We start from the raw sequence: 22,976 nt of genomic DNA, 5'->3' as shown, positions 1-22,976 counted from the left end.
TGTGTGTGTGTGTGTCTCTGTGTGTGTGTGTGTGTCTCTGTGTGTGTCTCTCTGTGTGTGTGTGTGTGTGTCTCTGTGTGTGTGTGTGTGTCTCTGTGTGTGTCTCTCTGTGTGTGTGTTCAGAGACGCTCTGCTGAAGATGAGGGAGGTGTATGAACACAGCCCTCAGATGGGCGATGCAGGAAGTGTGGAGCCTCGGCTGGAGGAGGTGAAGCAGAGTCTGCAGAGACTGGAGGACGAGCTGAGGAGGAACCAGGTTCGTACTGTTGAACATACATGTGTGTACTAACATACAAGTTAATGTGTACATTAACACGTATTTCTCCGTGTCACTGCAGGCCTGGTTATTGGAGGTGGACAGCAGACTGTCTGATCACAGCAGTAGAAGACAGAGTGGAGGTTGTGGGTTGAATTCCCAGGCCACAACGCCAGGCAGCAGCAGCCTGAAACAGCTGGACAACCGCAGCCCAGCCAGCAGAGAGAGGTACTCTTAACTGAGAATTGATTATTGATGATTATTGATAATTACCGTTTCATCAAGATTATTGCACCTGCTGGTCAGTCTAGTTCTTATTCTGACATTGATATTCAATGTTCATAGACTCTGAACATTATTCAACCTACCTGTCTCTCTCTCTGTCGACCTGTCTCTCTCTCAGCCCTGATGGCAGCTATACTGAAGACCACAGCGCAGAGCTTCATTTTAAGTCTCGCAGTTCAGAGTTTGATGATGACTTTGATGATGAAGAACCGTTACCGAGTATCGGCACCTGCAAGTCCCTTTACCCGTTTCAAGGTATTTTAAGGTGTTTTATTTACACGTATATTATGATATTTACAGTACATGTATAACGATATATACAGCATGTGTGTGACCTGAACCTGGGTCAGCTGTCAGCAGGTCTGTGGACTGATCTGTCCCACTGTCCTGAAGTCAAACCACCTTCACTAAACAGACTTCTTATGATCCCATGTGGATTTGTGAAGTGAGATAAAGCTTCTGCATCGGCTCTCAGTTCCCTCTCACTTGGTGCTTGAAGTCTGACCTCAGCTGGTGGACTTAGCTCTTCTTTATCTGATCAATGATCTGTGGCCCTGAGATTTCTGTCTGCTTCAAAGTAAAACTGCAGAAAGTCTTTCCTGGGAATCAGATCTCAGGTCTATTCAACTATGTTTTTCAGGGGGCCATATATCCTGAATGCTAAGGGCCCGAGGGCCAGACATTTCCCTGTGCTAATCTCATCATGTATGTACACTTGACACAACATGCCACCATATTTTCAGACCTGTGACATTAACAAAAGCAATCACATAGTTTCTGTCAGCTGTTTGCCATATAGTTTCTGACAGTGACAAAGAGGCAAACAACAGAAGAGAGCAAAGAGAGGACAAGAGAAAAATTAACCGAACTTACATGTGCACTTGATGCCACACAAGTAGGGATGGGAATCGTTAAGATTTTAACAGTACTACTATTTCGACTGATACTTTAACAGCACTCTTATTGATCTGGTGCTTTAATGCTATCCGGTCCAGTTTCACAATGTGAAATAAAGCTGATGAATTGTGGTGTGGAGGATCGTACCTTGACTAATATCGTTCTGTAAAAGACAGGAAGTCATGAGCAGCCAGGAGGAGGGATCCACCTCCATCAGTCTGAACAGATGCTGACTGTGCAGCCTCACAGGATCCGATCTGGTCCAGACTCTTCTGGTGCAGGTTGAACTGGTTCTGATTAATCGGACCACATGTTGAGTTCTCATGTTGCTCTTGGTTCTCTGCAGGTCAGAATGAAGGCACTCTGTCCATGGTGGAGGGAGAACTACTTTCTGTGGTGGAAGAAGACAAAGGAGACGGTTGGACCAGAGTAAGGAGGAACCTGGAGGAGGAGGGATATGTCCCCACATCTTATATCAAAGTCTTCCTGGACAGCAGTGCCAAAGGTGCCATGACCTATATATGACCTCAATATGACCTTTAAATGACCTCTGTACATGACCTACATCTGACCTCTACATGACCTTCACATGACTTTCATATGACCTACATCTGACCTACATGACCTTGGATGACACTGTAACCTGATGACCTTTCACCTCTCTGAACTTTGACCTCTGAATGTCAGCACGTCGGTTGCTATGGTTACAGCAGCCTGTCTGTCTCTATGTGCTCTGCCTGTCTGTGTGCTGAACACCTGAAGTCTACCTGCTCTTCACACTTGTATACCTGTTGGGCAGGCGTGTCTCAGGTTAGGCTCCGCCTCCATGCGGGAGTGGCCTTGAAGGTAAACCTCCTCTTCACACCTCTTCTGACCTTTTGATGATGTGTTCAGGTGCTACTGATCAATCACATGATCAGTCCGGTCATGTGACCTGTGAAGGAGGCGGAGCCTGAACGGACAGTCTAATCTGATGGTTCGGTTTGTGGGATCAATATCTATAATCGATATCATTGATATGAGTCTGTACATTCAGTCTTCAACACTCCAACAGACAGTCAGTGAATCTGTCAAACATCAGTACAGCCGATCTACAGTCCTGATCCTGGTCCTTCATCACACATCTTCAACCGCAGAGAGAGAGACAGACAGTCAGAGAGAGACAGAGAGAGAGAGAGAGACAGACAGAGAGAGAGACAGACAGTCAGTGAATCTGTCAAACATCAGTACAGCCGATCTACAGTCCTGATCCTGGTCCTTCATCACACATCTTCAACCGCAGAGAGAGAGACAGACAGTCAGAGAGAGAGAGACAGAGAGAGAGAGAGAGACAGACAGAGAGAGAGACAGACAGACAGAGAGAGAGAGAGACAGACAGTCAGAGAGAGACAGACAGTCAGAGAGAGACAGAGAGAGAGAGAGAGACAGACAGAAAGAGGGAGACAGACAGACAGAGAGAGAGAGAGACAGACAGTCAGAGAGAGAGACAGACAGAGAGAGAGAGAGAGATAGACAGAAAGAGGGAGACAGACAGACAGAGAGAGAGAGAGACAGACAGTCAGAGAGAGAGAGACAGAGAGAGAGAGAGAGACAGACAGAGAGAGAGACAGACAGTCAGTGAATCTGTCAAACATCAGTACAGCCGATCTACAGTCCTGATCCTGGTCCTTCATCACACATCTTCAACCGCAGAGAGAGAGACAGACAGTCAGAGAGAGAGACAGACAGACAGAGAGAGAGAGAGAGATAGACAGAAAGAGGGAGACAGACAGACAGAGAGAGAGACAGACAGTCAGAGAGAGACAGAGAGAGAGAGACAGACAGACAAAGAGAGAGACAGACAGTCAGTGAATCTGTCAAACATCAGTACAGCCGATCTACAGTCCTGATCCTGGTCCTTCATCACACATCTTCACCCGCAGAGAGAGAGACAGACAGTCAGAGAGAGAGAGACAGAGAGAGAGAGAGAGACAGACAGAGAGAGAGACAGACAGTCAGTGAATCTGTCAAACATCAGTACAGCCGATCTACAGTCCTGATCCTGGTCCTTCATCACACATCTTCAACCGCAGAGAGAGACACAGACAGTCAGAGAGAGAGAGACAGAGAGAGAAAGAGAGACAGACAGAGAGAGAGACAGACAGTCAGAGAGAGAGAGACAGAGAGAGAAAGAGAGACAGACAGAGAGAGAGACAGACAGTCAGAGAGAGAGAGACAGAGAGAGAAAGAGAGACAGACAGAGAGAGAGACAGACAGTCAGAGAGAGAGAGACAGAGAGAGAAAGAGAGACAGACAGAGAGAGAGACAGACAGTCAGAGAGAGAGAGACAGAGAGAGAAAGAGAGACAGACAGAGAGAGAGACAGACAGTCAGAGAGAGACAGAGAGAGAGAGACAGACAGACAGAGAGAGAGACAGACAGTCAGAGAGAGACAGAGAGAGAGAGACAGACAGACAAAGAGAGAGACAGACAGTCAGTGAATCTGTCAAACATCAGTACAGCCGATCTACAGTCCTGATCCTGGTCCTTCATCACACATCTTCACCCGCAGAGAGAGAGACAGACAGTCAGAGAGAGAGAGAGACAGTCAGAGAGAGAGACAGACAGAGAGAGAGAGAGAGACAGACAGAAAGAGGGAGACAGACAGACAGAGAGAGAGAGAGACAGACAGTCAGAGAGAGAGACAGACAGAGAGAGAGAGAGACAGACAGTCAGAGAGAGAGAGACAGACAGAGAGAGAGAGAGACAGACAGAGAGAGAGAGACGGAGAGAGAGAGAGAAACAGACAGAAAGAGGGAGACAGACAGACAGAGAGAGAGAGAGAGACAGACAGTCAGAGAGAGAGACAGACAGAGAGAGAGAGAGACAGACAGTCAGAGAGAGAGACAGACAGAGAGAGAGAGAGACAGACAGACAGAGAGACAGACAGACAAAGAGAGAGAGAGAGAGAAACAGACAGAAAGAGTGAGACAGACAGACAGAGAGAGAGAGACAGACAGTCAGAGAGAGAGACAGACAGTTAAAGAGAGAGACAGAGAGACAGACAGACAGAGCGAGAGACAGACAGTCAGAGAGAGAGAGAGACAGAGAGAGAGAGAGACAGACAGAGAGAGAGAGACAGAGTGAGACACAGACAGTCAGAGAGAGAGACAGACAGTCAGAAAGAGAGAGACAGACAGACAGAGAGACAGACAGACAGACAGAGGGAGACAGACAGACAGAGAGAGACAGACAGAGAGAGAGAGACAGACAGTTAGAGAGACAGACAGAGAGACAGACAGACATAGAGACAAACAGATAGACAGTTAGAAAGACAGAGAGACAGACAGAGAGAGACAGACAGACAGAGAGAGACAGAGAGACAGACAGACAGTTAGAGAGACAGTGTCTCTTCCCAGTTTCATCAGAACTGAATAAATAATAGATATAAACTTTATTTCCTGGATCACCTGAGAACATAAAAGCATTATTGAATCAGTTATTGATTACTTACGTTTTTATGTTTTTTTCAGCTTCACTTCATCTTCACCTGAAAACCTTATCTCCAAAACATCACTACTTACTACTAACATTTTGTTTTCATTGATCATTAATGAGATCAGTTATTGATTGATCACTTAGTCTGTAAAACATCAAGTCAATGTTTTCAAATGGCTCATTTGTCTGAAGGTATTGAGTAAAGTGCAGTCACAGAAACAAACTTCTGACCTTTGAATGTTTTAAAGGTTCAAACTTTTCTTTCTGAGACATCATTCATTTTCTCTCATGCTATTAACTATAATTATTATTATTATTATTACCTTATTATACACTGGTAGAAGTAGGATTTTATTAACATGAAATATGAGCGCTACGATCAGTGTAGTTAGTGTAGTTGTCTGCAGTCTGACCTCCTGCCACAAATACCTGTCTGTCTCTCTCTACCTGTCTATTTACCTGTCTCTCTCTCTGCCTGTCTGTCTGTATCTTGTAGGCTTTGTGCAGAGTAGCCGTCTAGTCTAGTAATCGACCATTGAGGACATCTCGCCACAGGAAGTGATGTAAAGAGCTCAGAGGAAGTCTGGTAAAAGCTTTTCATTGGACAGTTCTTCAGATATCTGACCAATCAGCTGATGTGATGGGCGAAAATAAGGAACTCAATCTAAGATCATATATTAGATAAGGTCCGACACACAGATCAGACATTAGACAGGTGTCACACACACACACACACACACACACACACACACACACACACACACACACACACACACAGATCAGACATTAGACACATCCCACGCATATCAGATAGTTCTTAAGTGTCTGAGGTGATGATCAGTAGAAGTCAGGTTAGATATTAGACGGGTCCCACATTGATCAGATATTGATCAGTAGAAGTCTGCCATGTATCAGTTTGAATGTGTAAGAGAATAATGAGGCCCAAAGATGTATATCCCGATATCACCCGGTTGGACGCCAACAGGAGCACAAGAGTCAGTGTAGGAGAATAACAAACAAACAATAACAAAAGATATGGTTGGCGGCCAAGACACTTTAACCGTTTGGGAAAAACACGGAAAATAGGAGATTGGGAAATAGGAATAAACATAATGTCAAGGCACATTGCCAATGAGAGCACAGTGACCTGGGAGGGCGACACTGTGTTCTGCCAGGAAGAAGTTGGGTAACAGATAGGCAAGAGTAGTACGACGAAGCCAAAATGATTGGAAAACAGGATGCACATACACACACATAGCCATCTGAGGTATAAAAGAAGGTCACGTTCTGTGTTTAGTGGTTGTTTTCTCCGTCTATGGCTGCGAGTAGGGCCGCTGTGAATAAAGAGACTCCCCGCTCTGACACTTGTGTCTCGACTGTCTGATTCCTTTTTCGATCCAACACTTCTCGCCACAACAAATGTTTTTCAGATTCACTGACCTGAGATCTTTAAAATCAAAGTGTGTAAAAATGTTGAATTGGAAGGAAAAGGTAATTTGCTTCGTTAGAGTGGACAATCCTTCCTGTCGGCTGAACCTTTAAAGATTGAAGAAAAACTGATTGTCACAGCAGTGATGTCACTGTGTCCTACAGGGTGTGTCTGTACACTGTGACATCACTGTGGGTGTAGTCAGGACAGTAAAAAAAAGAAAGGATAGCTTAAAAAGTTTGAACGTTAAACAGTTTAAAAATTTAAAAATGTTAAACTGAAGTTTAATGAGTGAAGACTGTAAATATAAACTGTAGATGCACAGGTGTAGCCCCGCCCCCTGTAAACCTGCCGATATTTACCCTGCCCGTCAGATTTAACCAGACTGTATTAGCTCCGCCCGCTGCTCCCCTGCCCCGACCCAGGCTTGTTGATCCATGATCATGTTATTGATTGATTGTGTGAAATGTGAAATTTTTATTTTATAGTGAGATATTGATCAGTTATTTCTTGTTTTTTTTTTTTATTTATTGAGATGTGAGATGGCTGATCACGCTCTTTTCAACTTCCTGTATGTTAAACTTTCAAAATAAAGTACCTTCTGAATCAAACAGTCAGCTGTCTTCATTCAGCACTGCAGCAGTTACCTCCTGTCAGCTACTCAGGTGTAAACAGGTGTCATTGATCATATTTAACATGAACTCTGTTCAAATGCTGAATGAACATCAGATTAAAAACTTTTGTCATCAGCATCAGAGACCATATCAAAGTCCGGTCTGAACCTGAACCTGGACTCATCTTTAAATGTCTGACTGAAAGAATGTCAGGGTTTGCGAGGTAAGTAGGACCCAAATGCAGTCAACTCTTGGGAGACGGTGCAGGCAGGTTTATTTAATCAAAAATCAAGACGTGAACGTGACATGAACAGACATGAAGGCAAAAGGACGTGAACAAACCCAGAACTAAACAGACGAACCGACACAGACAAAGGGGAGCACAAGGACTATATACACAAGGGAGGCAAGGGTGATTGAACACAGGTGAAACACATTAGGGCGGGGCAGACAATCACCACACAGAAACAGGACCATGACAAGAAGCAACACACAGACACACAAGGAAACCAATACAAAATAAAACAGGAAGTGCAAAAAGTCCAAAATAAAACTAACAAAAAGTGTCCGCCATGGCAAAACATGACAGAACCCCCCCCTTAAGGGTCGAATCCCAGACGACCCTCAACCAAAACACAACTCGGGAGGGAGGAGGGATCCAGGGGCCAGCATCTTCTGATGCTCAGTGGAAAACAGGGCAACTCAGGGGGTCGAGGCGGAGGCCTTATGGACAGGCTTGGCAGTTCAGTGGGGCAACCCGGAGGTCGGGCAAACGGACGGAGCTGTTCTGGAGGCCGCCGGCGAAGACGGGGTCTCTCCGGAGGTCTCTCCGGAGGATGGCGTCGCCCCTCTGGAGGGCGAGCAGGAGGACGGCGACGAAGACGTGGTCTCTCCGGAGGTCGAGCTGGAGGATGGCGTCGCCCCTCTGGAGGGCGACCAGGAGCCGACCTGGTGCCAAGGGCAGTAGTCAGCTGGACCACCGTCAGGACACGAGGAACAGAGATCGGCCAGACCACAGGAAGCGGCACAAAGTCAGGGACCACCGGAGGCGGCAAAGAGTCAGGGGCCACCTGAGGCGGCACAAAGTCAGGGACCACCGGAGGCGGCAAAGAGTCAGGGGCCACCGGAGGCGGCAAAGAGTCAGGGGCCATCGGAGGCGGCACAGAGTCAGGGACCACCGGAGGCGGCACAGAGTCAGGGGCCATCGGAGGCGGCACAGAGTCAGGGACCACCGGAGACGGCACGGAGGCAGAGACCACCGGAGGCGGCGCCCCGGCGGGAGTCAATGACACCAAGTGCCACGTGGGCTGCGTCAGGGCAAGAATCAATGGGGGTGGCGCCCTGGCAGGAACCATGAGTGGGGGTGACGTCATGGCTGGAGCCAGGAGAGGTGGTGACGTCACATCAGGAACCAGGAGAGGCGGTGACGTCACAACAGGAACCAGGGGAGGCGGTGACATCACATCAGGAACCAGGAGAGGTGGTGACGTCACCCCAGTAGCTGTCATCGACGCCGCTGGAGAACACGGAGCAGTGGCCGCCGACACCACAGGAAAGACATGAACAGTCATCGACGCCGCTGGAGAACACGGAGCAGCGACCGTTGACACCACAGGAAAGACAGGAGTAGTTGTCGACGCCGCCGGGGAACATGGAGCAGCGGCCGCCGACACCACAGGGGGGACAGGAACAGCCGTCGACGCCGACGGGGAACACGGAGCAGCCGCCGCCGACACCACAGGAGCAACAGGAATCGGCCGGATCGCCAACAGGAAACGAGGAGCAGGGATCGGCCGGACCACTGACCGGGAACCAGAGTCAGGAGTCAGCTGGACCGCCGACAGGACAGGAGGGACAGGAATCGGCCGGACTGCCGATAGGGAACGAGGAGTAGGGATCGGCCGGACCACTGACCAGGAACCAGAGTCAGGAGTCAGCTGGACTGGCGACAGGACAGGAGGAGCAGGGGAGACTTTGTCCAGCCCACCCAATTCAGGAGCCAGGGAGGAATCGACCAGGACCCCCGACGCTGAGACAGCTGGTGCGCCAGCCGGGATGGTCGACCCAGGAAGTGGGGCAGGAGCCGACGAAACACCAACTGGAACCCCCGACGCTGGAACAGCTGATGCGTCAGCCAGGGTAGTTGGTGAGGGCTCCTTTCCACAGGGGAGTAGAGGTTCTGGACACCGGGGTAGCTGGGGCTTGGGCTGGAAGCTGGAGACCTTGGACTTTGGCCTGGGCCGGAAGCAAGAAACCTGGGGCTTAGGCCGAGGCCGAGCCTCCCCATGGCGACGGGAGCCATGATTACCTCGCCTACTGTGGCCTCCACGAGATCCCCTGAAGATTGCCAGGCGAGTTCCCCAGAAAGGGGACATTTCAGGGTCCTCCAGGTCAGAGTCCTCCAGGTCAGAGTCCGAGAAGGGGTCAGGCAGCGTGAACAGAGATCTGATGACCGACGAGGGCGCTTGCTGACAGGATGGATGCACACGCAGAAAGGCCATGAGGCTGGCGTAGATTGCTGGGTCCATTTCTGGTCGGTTCGTTCTGTCAAGGATTTGCGAGGTCTCAACTCTTGGGAGACGGTGCAGGCAGGTTTATTTAACCAAAAATCAAGACGTGAACGTGACATGAACAGACATGAACAAACCCTGAACTAAACAGACGAACCAACACAGACAAAGGGGAGCACAAAGACTATATAGACACAGGAGGCAAGGTGATTGCACATAGGTGAAACACATCAGGGCGGGGCAGACAATCACTACACAAACACAGGACCAAGACAGGAAGCAAAAACACTGACACACATGGAAACCAATTACAAAATAAAACAGGATGTGCAAAAGTCCAAAACACAACAAAAATTGTCTGCCATAGCAAACCATGACAATGTATTTTTTAGAAAGAAAGAAATCAGATGTTTGATTGATGAACACTTTGTGTGTGAAACATCAGCAGGTGAGATTTTACATTTAATAACGAGTCACATTGTTGTTTAAAACCTGATCAGTTTATATGTTTGATGAGTTGAACTCTCCTAAACATCAGATGTGACTAAATAAATAAATGTACCTGATCATAAGGTGATGAGTTTGATGACCAGTTAGTGAGTCCAACCACTGCTGATTGGGCCATGATGATGAAACCCAGGTTATTTTCTGTAGCTTCAGTTATAGATTTCCCTAAATGCCACTTATTCAGATAATCGGTAAACCCTGTAAATTAGTGATGTTCCCTGAATGCATCACAGGCAGGTCACCTAGAGTGCTGCCTGCAGAGAAGTATCCAGTCTCCCCTCATGCAGGGTACGCGACGCAGACGTGGTTGTCTTTGTTGGAAAGAGTGAAATAATTCAGATAAGTTAAAACTGAAGGGGTGCATCGCCAGAGAGAGAGAGAGAACTACTGCAGCTGCAGGTCGCTGTGGAGAGAGGAGCGTGTGAGAAACTCTGGCGGGTGTTTTCTTCTAATTACCGGAGTATCCTGGTGAGTTAGCGTCAATGGTTTGCTCCAAAATAATTTACTGGTGTGTTGTTTTACCTTGGAATACATGTAGAGCTTAAAACCAGTCAGGATATATTTGTGTGATGTGGAAAAAACAACTTAGTTGATGCTGCTAAGTTTTTTAGCCGCTAATTGCTCTCGGCTGCATTGCGGCCTAGTGCTAAGCTAACTGTCACTAGCTGCTGTTGTAGCCGGAGATAACACATAGGACAGTTGTGTTTAATTGGAATGTGTTTAAACTGATGTGTGTATTACAAAATATAAATTGACTGGATATGTGAGTTTATTTGAAAAGTGTGTATATAAAAGAGATAATTTAGTTCATATGTTTATTATAGTTAAAGTTTAATTCTGTGTTTATGCAAATGTAATTCTGGTAACTTTAAAACAATGGATAGTGAAAACCAGAACATACAGACTGTGTTTTAACTGTTCTACACACTTGTGTGGAGGCTGGTTTTTATTGAGGGACGAATCTACCTGTGACATTGTGGAGCTGCTTTCTGGTCCAGATCACCATCACTGTTGTGGATGCCTTCATCTTGTCAGGACGCTGACAAGTGCAGGTTGTGCCGGTCCAAGGGACGGTACGGACCAAATCAAAGGAGCTCAAACTGAGGAGAATTATTCTGTTTTCTTTGGTACTTTTTCCACTGAGATCTCAGGTCATTTTTTTGTTCTTGAAGCCAAGAGAGACTGAAAATTAAAGGGAAAAACTAAAAGTGAATTGAACTGATAACTGAAACATAAGGGTATTTTGGTCCACTGGTGGATACATTTAATTTGTGTATGAAGCACTGAGAATTGAATATTCTTTTATTTTCTAACCACTACAAATTTTGGTGAACTGTTCATTTGTGTGTATCCTATCTTTATGGTATTTTGAGTTAAAGATTTGGGTCAAACAATCTTGTTCTTTTGAAGAGGTACTTTAATATATACGAAAAAGGTATTTGAGAAGTGATATGCCATGATATATTTTCATAATTACATTCTCCATCTTTTTCTACTGAGTCAGTGGTTGTGTGTGTTGTGTGGGTTGGAGGTCTTATGCCTCTCCTCGTAGAGTCTGTTACTGCCAATCTCCTTACCGAACCTAATGAATAGTGAGGACAGAGTCTTCAGGGCACAGCTGGACACATTGACCTGCACCGGAACCTGAACCTAAACCTGGTTCTGATCCTAAAACCAGGTCTTAAACCATAAACAGCCCTTTGAAGTTGTGAGTGGCCAAACAAAATGTCCTCACAACAATAGAGAGACATGCACACACACACAAACACACACAGAGAGGAGGAGGAGTCAGTGACTGCTCAAAACACAACACAGCTGTTACCTTGGAGACACCCCCCCCCCCCCCCCCCCCCCCCCCCAATATCTCCATGATAACAGCTGTGTTGTGTTTTGAGCAGTCAGTCATGGAAGATCAAAGAGTTCAGACCTGCAACGTTTACAGGACGGATCCAGACCTACCACACAGGTTCAACAACCCTGACTGTTTCCATGGTTACAGGTACACTATTACGACTTTATACTGTTAGTTAAACTTGTAAGTTATCTGTTAACTGATACAGCAGAACGCAGTACTGTTAGTAATTAAATACTACTGCTAACTGATACAAGCTAGTACTTGCAATGATTAATGTAGTAAATCTGCACTGCTGCTACTACTACTGTTACTACTAACTACTACGACTGTTACTACTAACTACTACTACTACTCACTACTACTACTGTAAACTGATACAAGCTAATACTTCTACAATGATTAATGTAGTAAATCTGCACTGCTGCTACTACTACTGTTACTAACTACTATCACTGTTACTACTAACTACTACTACTGTTACTACTAATGTTACTACTAACTACTACTACTGCTAACTGATACAAGCTAATACTTCTACAATGATTAATGTAGTAAATCTGCACTGCTGCTACTATTACTGTTACTACTAACTACTACTACTGTTACTACTACTGTTACTACTACTGTTACTACTAATGTTACTACTAACTAATACTACTGTTACTACTAATGTTACTACTAACTACTGCTAACTGATACAAGCTAATACTTCTACAATGATTAATGTAATGTAAATCTGTGCTGCTGTTGTGTTACAGTTAGTATTGATTAAGCTGGTACTAATTTTACTAGTACTGGTATTACTGTCAATACTACTACCACTACTACTGCAACTACTACTGTTACTACGACTGTTACTACTGTGACTATAAAACTTGTTTTATCTGTTTGTGTTTCAGTCAGAAAACGAATCATCCTTTATATCGAACATCGAACCAAATGTATGGCAGCAAGAGGCCTACCGTTCATGACATACAGGTGAGAGAGAGACAGGTAGAGACAGACAGACAGGTAGAGAGAGAGAGACGGGTAGAGAGAGAGACAAACAGGTAGAGAGAAAGAGAGACAAACAGACAGACAGGTAGAGAGAGAAAGAGACAGGTAGAGACAGAGAAAAACAGGTAGAGAGAGAGAGACGGGTTTGAGACTCAGGTCTGATAATATTTAATTAGACTTCACCATTTTATCCTGTGCAGTTGCCATGACAACAGTGTGTCAGACTCAGTTTAAAGGGACAGTCTCTCAGTTCTGTGTGTGTGATGTCAGCGGTGTTGTTTGTGTTTCAGACTCAGTTTAAAGTGACCTCCCGTCGGTTTTCGGAGGCCATGCTTCAGAGTGGGATGTACCGCGATCACGGCTTCAACACATCTGTGGAGAAGACCAGAGTGATGGTTTCCACAGCCACGCAGGAGAACAGATCCAGCCTCCATCATTTGTATCACTATGGCAACCGAAGCAATGACCAAGATGGAAATAAGTAAAGAAAGCTGACATCCAAATGAGAGAGAAAATAAAAGTAAGAAAATCTTAAGTGATGGTTGAGAGTGAGAGTGTCTTTAACAGAAAGTTTAAACAACATTAACATGTCTTTATAGTTACACTGGAACACTGTACAGCCTGCTGTGGAAATACTTTCATTACTTATCGCCATAGTAACCCATCATTACCATAGTTAAATAACAACATGCTCCTGAACGCCTCGTTTCTTCTTCCCTCACTGAAATCTTGATTCATGTCCAATAGACTGTGTGTTTGTGTTTGTGTGTGTGTGTGTGTGTGTGTGTGTGTGTGTGTGTGTGTTAAACCCTACTGAGGACCATCTGACACACACGCACACTGTTGCCTGCAGATTGAGATTTTGTTTCCATGACGACCAAATGAGGAAAATGATGATTAATTTAAAGTATTTTTCTCCTTGTCTGTTTTTTCTTTGTCTCATTCATACTGAAACACCTTCATTTCTGTGACCTCACCTTTCACCTGATCGTCCGTAAAATCTGATTGGTTGAATCTAAATTTCCTGAATAGAATCTGATCAAACTGCTGCTGCAGGACACACACGATCTGAGTCAGACAAACGTGGATATAATATGTAATATGTATTAATAATAATAATAATAATAATAATAATAATACAATGGTTTGTGTTTCACTCCTGCTGAAATTAATTATTTAAGTGTGAACGTCTCCTGTGAAGCAGCAAGATTCATTTCACGCTTCTTTATTTTAGACCAGTTCTCACTCTGCTTCATCCCACATCTTCATCATCGTCATCTACATCTCACTGACACATTACTGTTGATAATACCAATGATAATAGTTCTGACATGATATCATGAACAAAACCTCATCCTGAAAATAAATACAAACACACAGAGTGGTCAGAGGTCAGATGAAGGATGACCTGATGAAGTCATGATGACATCACTCAGAGGGTCAGTCTTTGCCATCTATCCACCTCCTCTGGTTTCAGTTACCCTCCATTCTAACCTCAGCTCCACCTTCTGTTTCCTCATCACATCAGAGAGACTCTGTGACATCACTGACCTCACTCTGCTCGCACTGACCTGCATCACACATGGTTGACACCATCTGATCTCAGAGCAGCAGTGACCTGCTGACCTCCAGGACTGTAAGTCCTCCTCCACCCCCACCATACAAACAAACCTCTCAGCTGCTGAAAAGATGGCAACCATCAGCCAAACTTCTCAAAGACAACCAGTTACTCTCCACCTCGCTCACATGCGATCTCTGCAGCCCCAGGTCAGCACCTCACCCCCTCCTCTCTTATTCTCTAACATGGGCCCACATGTCTAACAGGTAGTCGACCTACCACATGTTCATCTCCTCTCACTGATAACGACGTGTCAAACCTCTGACTGGGAGTCGACCTACGATGTGAGATGGATCGCATTTCCACAAAACTCCTCCAAGTTACATCTTCCACGTGATCCGTGACAACTGTCCACGTTACTTTGTAACTTCCATTCTTATCTAGGTGTAAAAAAGTTTACTCTCCCAGATCAACCTCCTTTATCCAGGTCAGTCTGTTGGAAACAGCTCTGTTGTCTGTGACTGAAGCTGCAGCTCAGTCCTCGGTCCTGGTCTTGCTGGACTCTCAGTGAATCTTTCTGCTGTCTGTTGTTTCTGACAAGGGCACGTCACTAAAGTCCTTTCTTGGTTTGAGTCCTCTCTCTCTGTCTCTCCTTTAGTATAATGACATTATCCCATCCCCTCCCCACTGGAGTCCCCCAAGGATCAGTACTGGGACCCCTCCTCTTCATAATACACACCATTTCCTTAGGTCCAGTTATCCACTAGCATGTCCTGCCAAATCACTACTATGCAGACAACACCCAGCTATACTTGTGGTTTCCGTCAGACGACTGTCTCTGTGACATATCCACATGATGAAGGAACGCCAGCTTCACCTAAACCTCTCTAACCCAGACCACAGCTTTACCACAACATTAGATGTGAGATATTAACAAGTTTTTAATTTCATGCAACACACAGACAATGTCATGTTTAAATTAATCCGACACCACGATTCACTGCAATAAAACATTGTTTATTTAAATGTGTCATCAATAAACACTGTTCATAAAATAAAAAAATCTCTTAGAGCTATACAAAGGCAACTGGACATGCTTGAGGTTGACGACGTTTCCATGATGATACCATGACCTGGATGACAGACATGAAATACTATTAGTTTAAATTTTTGATAAAATAAAGATGTTTTATTGTTTCTATCAGTGTTGAGCCGACATTTTACTGCCTGAGGCCAAATGGCTTCCTACACACACACACACACACACACACACACACACACACACACACACACACACACACACACACATACACACACGCACCCTGTGAGCTGGAGGATCTTGTTTCCACTCGGCTGATTTTTGGTGTCGAATCAGAGAAGAACGAGAGAGAGGAAGGAGGAGAAGGAGAGAAAGAGAGAGAGATAAACAACAGATGAACAGATAACCAGGTTAACAACCAAATTAATAAACAGATAAACCAGCAGGTTAATTAGCAGGTTAACAGATAACCAGGAGGCAGTGGATATTTGTTGTTTGAGGAGAAACAGATGGAGTCTGAAGAAAATCTGCTCAATGCTTTTCTGCTGCTGCTGCTCCTCGGATCACAATTTACCCTGGTAAACATCTATTATTTACCCTGCTTCTATTCTGTTCTATTCTATTCATATACTGCTTATGTTCTATTCTATTCTATTCATATACTGCTTATATTCTATTCTATTCATATACTGCTTATATTCTATTCTATTCATATTCTGCTCTTATTCTTTACTATTCTACTCTGTTCTATTCATACACGGTTTCTATTCTGTTCTATTCATATACTGTTTCTATTCCATTCATACTATACCTTGGTGAAATTACACTGTTTCTCTTGTGTTCTCTCCTCTTCGTACTTCATACACAGTGGATGATTTTAATCGCTGATGTCTGACTCTACAGACATCAGTGTTAAAGAAGAACTGTTGTAGCTCCTGGGTTAGATCCCTAAACCCCCCCAGGGTTCACACCACACCACAACACAGAGACTGCTAGTTAAAGTTTTAAACATCGACCTGAGATGTGATGCATCAAAAATGTAGGTTTTGTATTATTGGGTCATTGCTGCATTCGACACGATCGACTATAAGACACTGCTCCAGACTGGGAGAGTGGGCGGGACTCTGGCTGAATTGGTTCAATTCATATTTACAAGACAGGGACTACTATGTGTCAGGTGGTAAAAATCATGTGGAGTACCTCATGGCTCCATCCTCAGGCCTCTTCTATTCAACATCTACAGGCTCCCCCTAATATTATATCTTCTCTTACCATAATTATGCAGATGACACACAACTCTATGTAACAGTGTCACCAAATGACTACAGTCCCTTACATTCACTGAACAAGTGCATTGGACAAATCATTGAATGGATGTGACAGAATCTTCTACAGCAGAACATGGACAAGAAATAAGAGTAAAGATGAAAAGTCAGCGCTCGCCTTGAATCCATGAAACTAAAACCTACAAATCAAAACTGTCTGTCTGTTTGACTGACTAAGTGATGACTGACTGACTGACTGAGTGTTGTTACTTGATGATAGTAAGTCTGTGCTGCTGTAATCCTACTTCCTGTGTGACAGGTGGGTCCTTCAGCCCCTGAGGAGGGCTGGCAGGTGTATAGTTCAGCTCAGGATACTGAAGGTCGATGTGTTTGTACGGTGGTTGCTCCTCAGCAGACGGTCTGTTCCAGAGATGCTCGAACCAAACAGCTCAGACAGCTGCTGGAAAAGGTACCAAAATACTATAGCTGATAGTACTACTACAGTACTAATGACAGCAGTAGTACTGACAGTATTACTTGTATTATTATCACAATACTATTGCTGGTACCTCTGACTGTGGTAACAGCAGATTAACTGAAGGTACAATGGAAGCACAGTGGCAGTAGTACTGTAGTACTGATAACTGCAGTATGTCTTCCAGGTGCAGAACATGAGTCAGTCCATCGAGGTCCTGGACCAGCGGACTCAGAGAGATCTTCAGTTTGTGGAGAAAATGGAAGTTCAGCTGAAAAGTCTGGAAAACAAATTCAAACAGGTGGAGGACGGACATGAGACCAACATCGCCAGACAGTACAAGGTACGGTCCTCTTTGTGAGAGTAACCAATCAGCAGCTCAGCCTGAACATGACATCATCTCTTAAGCTACCGCTCAACATCTCTATATAAACTCTGGTTATCTCATGTATCTCATGTAATGATGCTGAAAGTGTCAGCACATTGGAATCCATCCACTCCTCTGTGACCGTGTCTCTGTCTCAGTCTATCAAGGCAAAGATGGAGGAGCTGCGTCCTCTGATACCAGTCCTGGAGACCTACAAGGCCGATGCTCTGCTGGTCCGACAGTTTAAGGAGGAGGCAGCAAATGTGACGGAGCTGCTGGGATCGCTGCAGGAACAACTGGGAGGACTGGATTACCAGGACCTGCACAGCCGAGTGATGAGCCTGGAGGACCGACTGAGGGCCTGCATGCAGAGGCTGGGTGAGGCAACACGGATATTTAGTGAACACTGAACCCAGCTGTGATGTCAGAGTGAACATAAAACATCACAAACAGGAAATGTGTAGGGCTCAAGGAGACGATGAAGAAGATGAGGAAGAGACATGTTATTAGCAGGTCTGGGTCAGAAGACTTCCCAGAAGGAAGTATATACTGTAAGTATAATAAAACAGTGTTTTTGTTTTCTGTGTTTGTGTTTCAGCCTGTGGGAAACTGACAGGAATCTCTGAACCAATCACCATCAAGACGTCTGGGTCCAGGTTTGGATCGTGGATGACTGACCCACTGGCCCCAGCTGGAGACAACAGAGTGAGTCTCAACAACAACAACAATAGCAACATGACAATACAATAATAAAACGTAATGTGACATCGCAACATATTAACAACAACAGCAGAACAGGCACTTTTATCTGAGTTTAGAGACAATGTTTGATGAGGATGGATAACTCTAATGAAATACACTATCCAGATGCATTGTGGGAAATGTGGGATCCCTTGTATGTTTGAATGTTCTGGTTTTAATTTGTCTCTCAGGACAATAACTTCTTTATGGAGGAGACACACTTGGGTCACAGCTGTTTGATGATATGGGGTTATGGTTAGGCTTATTAACTAGGGTACTCAAGTAAGTGTACTGTAAACTGCCCACGTCTGACTGAGACTAGAGTACAACAACATTTATGAATTAACAATATAGTCAAATAAAATTTCTATATTTTGTTGAACAAAGTTATGAATCCCATTAACAGCAAACAGAAAAAGTTAGTCTTTACACATGTTTTGATTATTTTTACATCATTTATTTGGTTTCTTCCCCTAGGTGTGGTATATGGATGGTTACCATAACAACCGCTTTGTTAGAGAGTATCAGTCGATGTATGACTTCATGACGACAGATAACTTCACCTCTCACCGCCTGCCTCACCCCTGGTCCGGTACTGGTCAGGTCGTTTATAATGGATCCATTTACTTCAACAAGTTCCAGAGTCACACCATCATCAAGTTTGACTTCAGCACATCACTCATCAGCCGCTCCCGGCAGCTCGACTTCGCTGGCTACAACAACATGTACCATTATTCCTGGGGGGGGCACTCAGATATCGACCTGATGGTTGATGAGGGGGGGCTCTGGGCTGTGTACGCCACTAATCAGAATGCTGGAAATATCGTCCTTAGTCAGTTAAACCCAAACACTCTGCAGATCATCCGCAGCTGGACCACAAACCATCCGAAACGCAGCGCTGGCGAGGCATTCATGATCTGTGGAACGCTTTATGTTACTAATGGATACTCAGGTGGAACCAAAGTGTACTATGCTTACTCCACTAACTCCTCCACGTATGAGTACATCGACATTCCTCTCACTAATAAATACAGCCACCTGTCCATGCTCGACTACAATCCCCGAGACAGAGCGCTATATGCCTGGAACAATGGCCACCAGGTCCTTTATAATGTTACACTCTATCACATTATACAGTAAAACTGAGTTATAAACACTGTAAAACATGATAACTTTACACTTTACCATGACTAAATATACCCCTGACTTGTACTGAGTCTGTGTAGCAGATATCTGTCAGGTTGATTTCTGCTCCTCCATTAGCCTGTCATCACAAAGACTGACAGCTATTTTAGCACCATCACAAGAAAGTCTACCTTCAACAAATTGAAGTCTGTCTGTATGTAACTAGCTAACAGTTCAAAGCTGCGTTCAGTCACTCTGGTTATTACTCAACACACAGCTCCAGTGCTAACTGCCACTAAACCACATTTGTTCACCTGTTCAATAAACATACAACATGTTAACATGAAACACGACAGAAATCAAACAGACTTGGAGTTATTGGACCCTGTGTGTCCAGTCTTTGTGATGAGCTGGACTAAACACATCCTGGACATGTCCCAAAGTATTGGACTGTTAACTTCTTTACATGAATATAATGTTACACTCTGACCACTTGTTGTTTTTAGGATAATTACTCAAGTTTGATACAAATGCAATAGAAATGTAAAAAAAAACATGCTGATACAATCGCAAAGAAATGACACTTTGTGTTTCACAGTAAAATCTTTTAAATATTAGATGCTTGACACTGAAGAATGCTACACATTTTTATGATTAGACTTGTTTTTTGTGACATTTTCTCACTTTGTGAAATCAGAGCCTCAGTTATTCTGAAGTAATAATAATAATCATTATGTTTTTCTTATTATGTATTATATAGCAATACAAAATCTCTATTACAGTCTCTCTGTCCAATAATTCCCTCAGTTTTTAAATGAGTTATTGCAGGATGAGCAGGGCTAACACACTATATTTCTCTCCATCTTTTAATGTGCAGTTTCAACAGTTTCTGGAGTCATGATAGTTACATTTTTATGCCTCCTTCACACAAACAAGCCTCTGAAATTTTCCATCTTCAGCTCAGGAGCCTCCATAACCACCATTGTCTGGCAGTAGGTCAGTGAGGGTCCACTGGTAAGGGTTGAGGATACAGGGCTACAGCTGTTTTGTCAAACAGGTTGAATCCAGTTTGAAATCAGTGTGATACATCAGGTGGATGTGAATGAGTTCAGACTGTGCAGGTTCTTTTTTAAAAGAAATTCAGCTCAGTGAGGATTTCAGTGTTTGTTGTCCTTTTGTACAAGTATTTGAAAACCTCTTCACTATACTAGTCTGTTTAAAGGGAATCTGCTTGAGTGCTAGAGTTACTGAGAGTATTTGAGAGAATTTTAAGAATTAATTGAATAATTTTATTCAATTTTATTAATTCCTGCTTTTCTGTGTTTTGTTTTTCAAAATGTTTACTGTGATGTCTTTGTTCCTAGACATCCAGATTTTGGACTCTAGTTTCAGACTGGAGTGAATAAAACCTACAGAAAGAAAACTGCAGGAGTTTTGTTATTCAACAGACTGCATGTAAGATGAAGAAAAAGGATTACTCAGTCTTTGTAACCAGTAGCCTTAATAGCTAACATGGATGCATCACCCAATCACTATGTTTACTGTGTATTTCTTTTTTTTTGACAAAGTAGAGCCTGCTCTCGACAAATAAACTTTACAGCCTGTTGCTTCTGTCTGTTTATTTGAGATGAGCACAATGTTGGTGTGAAATACAGCCAGGGCCATGAAGTAAAAGCTATCCTAACAACTCTTCCTGCCTCGTCCCTCCACGGGGTTAGGAAATGGAAACTATCTCAATGACCCCCCCGTGCTTCATCCGACGACTGGGCCGTTGAGATGGGGATCAAAGGCAGGGCCCTGGCTGGCGCTCGTCAATCTGCAGCTCTACATCTACATCATTGATCTGCCAGATCATTCTCAAGATAAGTTTAAGGTAAGTCGCCTTTAATAGTGCATTAACTTGCTTTGAATGGATTTTAATCTGGTTTTGAGGATGTATTTTTCAATTAAGATTACTCTTGTGTTATTCAAACTTTTTTGTTTTTTTGTTTACCGTCAAAGTTTAGCTTTCTATTTTTCAGCTTCTCTTTCCAGAGGTTGAGGTCGAGGTTAAGTTTGTCTATACAGGACTTTAATCAGTTTCCTCATTTGGAGTCAATCTAATTTAATTTATTGTTTTATTGAATAAGTTTATCGCTCAGGGCTTTGAATCCTTGATTAAAAGTGGTTAATTTTCAAATATCTGATCCAGTGTTGTTATTTAGATTTCTGTGTTTCAGCTTCTCTTTCCAGAGGTCGAGATTGGGGTTCAGTTTTGTCTATATCAGAATTTAATCGGGTTCTTCATTTGGAGTTAATTTAATTTGAAGGGTTGGGGTTGGGTGAATGAAATTATATTTTTTATTTTTCCAAGTTGGATTCTGGTGTACTGGCCTGGGGGTGTACCGAACGTCGTGGATATATATATATATTTTTTTTTATTATTATTATTATTATTTTAAAGGTCAAGGTCGAGGTCAAGTTTTGTTTCCAAGTTATTAGACTTTATTCAGATTTTTCACTTGAAGTTCCTTTGAGGGATTTTTTAAATTGTTTTATTGAATAAGTTTCCTGTTGAGGGCTTTGAAGTTTGATTGAAGTCATCCTTTTTATTATTTTTTTTGTTTTTTTAAATAATATATATTGTTTATTTTCCATATATTAGTTTGGAATTTTGGAAATTTCTGTACCAGTATTGTTTTTTTAGGATTCTTTAGTTTAAGTTTCTTTTACCATGTCCCCCGGCAGCATATGAGAGACCGCCCATGGCGGCCCTTCGGAAGGGAGCGACTCAGAAGGCTGGGGCTGGCATATGATACTCAGCGTGACGAGCCGAGTCCGTAGACACAAAACTTGTGGACTTTGGACAAACTTTTCCGTTGTGACATTCACACTAGTCTTAATAGTGTGGCACCGGGGCGTCGTGTAGCGTAGTGGTCTAAGCAGGTGCCCCATATGTAGAGGCTACAGTCCTCGCTGCAGTCGGCCCCGGTTCGAATCCCGCATCGGACGGCCTTTCGCTGCAAGTCATTCCCCCTCTCTCTACTTCCCTGTTTCCTGTCACTCTCCACTATACTGTCCATTAAAGGCATAAAAAGCCAAAAAAAAAATATATATAAATAGTGTGGCACCTCAGCATATGAGAGATGACCGTTCGGAAGGGAGCGACTCAGAAGGCTGGGGCTGACATATGTTACTCAGCGTGACGAGCCGAGTCTCAATACCTCTGGTCCTGTAGGATCCACCTTAGTCCACAGTCCACAGTCTCGTAGGGAAAAAAAAGAAAACAAAACTTTGTTTACAGTTGTTGGAGTCCTGTAAAATTAAGATAATACTGTTTATTGATTCGCTGTATGTTTATTATTGATTTTTCCATGCTTTCCGGAACTTCCGCTGTGTTTTCTTGTGTATTGTCGCTGAGAGAATCGAGTAGCATGGAGCTAGCAGTATTAGCTTGACACGATGCTGTTTTCTTCTGTAGAGACTGATGTTCCCATGAGAGAGGAGAAAAGCGTTACTTACCATTGCCCTTTCTGTCATACATGCAGGTATGTGTGAGAATGTTAAAAGACAGCAGATGTGTGTCGTTATGTTGGTTAAAA

The 22,976-nt window shown here is 43.9% G+C and overlaps 3 protein-coding genes across 3 annotated transcripts in view; all 3 read left to right on the top strand.

Annotated features, from left to right (window-relative positions):
• The window catches only part of LOC111646088 (formin-binding protein 1-like), a 19,428-nt gene extending 12,474 nt beyond the window's left edge, over window positions 1-6,954 (top strand). Inside the window, exons 14-18 of the mRNA XM_023395489.2 lie at window positions 124-256; window positions 339-484; window positions 660-796; window positions 1,785-1,943; window positions 5,411-6,954. Coding sequence (XP_023251257.1) covers window positions 124-256; window positions 339-484; window positions 660-796; window positions 1,785-1,943; window positions 5,411-5,439 — 604 coding nt within the window. The 3' untranslated portion in view covers window positions 5,440-6,954. The remainder of the gene's footprint in view (window positions 1-123; window positions 257-338; window positions 485-659; window positions 797-1,784; window positions 1,944-5,410) is intronic.
• A 4,924-nt stretch (window positions 6,955-11,878) lies between these two features.
• pierce1 (piercer of microtubule wall 1) lies at window positions 11,879-13,360 on the top strand. The gene is made up of 3 exons (XM_023395471.2): window positions 11,879-11,973; window positions 12,729-12,807; window positions 13,116-13,360. Exons 1-3 carry the CDS (start codon window positions 11,879-11,881, stop codon window positions 13,308-13,310), a joined length of 369 nt encoding a protein of 122 aa, XP_023251239.1. The 3' UTR covers window positions 13,311-13,360.
• A 2,333-nt stretch (window positions 13,361-15,693) lies between these two features.
• On the top strand, window positions 15,694-21,001 carry LOC111646085 (noelin-like). The gene is made up of 6 exons (XM_023395486.2): window positions 15,694-16,000; window positions 17,007-17,156; window positions 17,350-17,505; window positions 17,688-17,907; window positions 18,128-18,234; window positions 18,748-21,001. The coding sequence occupies exons 1-6, from the start codon at window positions 15,932-15,934 to the stop codon at window positions 19,408-19,410; spliced, it is 1,365 nt and encodes a 454-aa protein (XP_023251254.1). The 5' UTR covers window positions 15,694-15,931; the 3' UTR covers window positions 19,411-21,001.
• The last annotated feature ends 1,975 nt before the right edge of the window (window positions 21,002-22,976 follow it).

Source organism: Seriola lalandi, unplaced genomic scaffold, assembly GCF_002814215.2.
Source record: "Seriola lalandi dorsalis isolate HSWRI2012SDOR001 ecotype SW California unplaced genomic scaffold, Sedor1 jcf7180002054964, whole genome shotgun sequence".
Classification (NCBI taxonomy): domain Eukaryota; kingdom Metazoa; phylum Chordata; class Actinopteri; order Carangiformes; family Carangidae; genus Seriola; species Seriola lalandi.
Note: the sequence above shows the minus strand (reverse complement) of the source record. Positions and strands in the feature narration are given on the sequence as shown.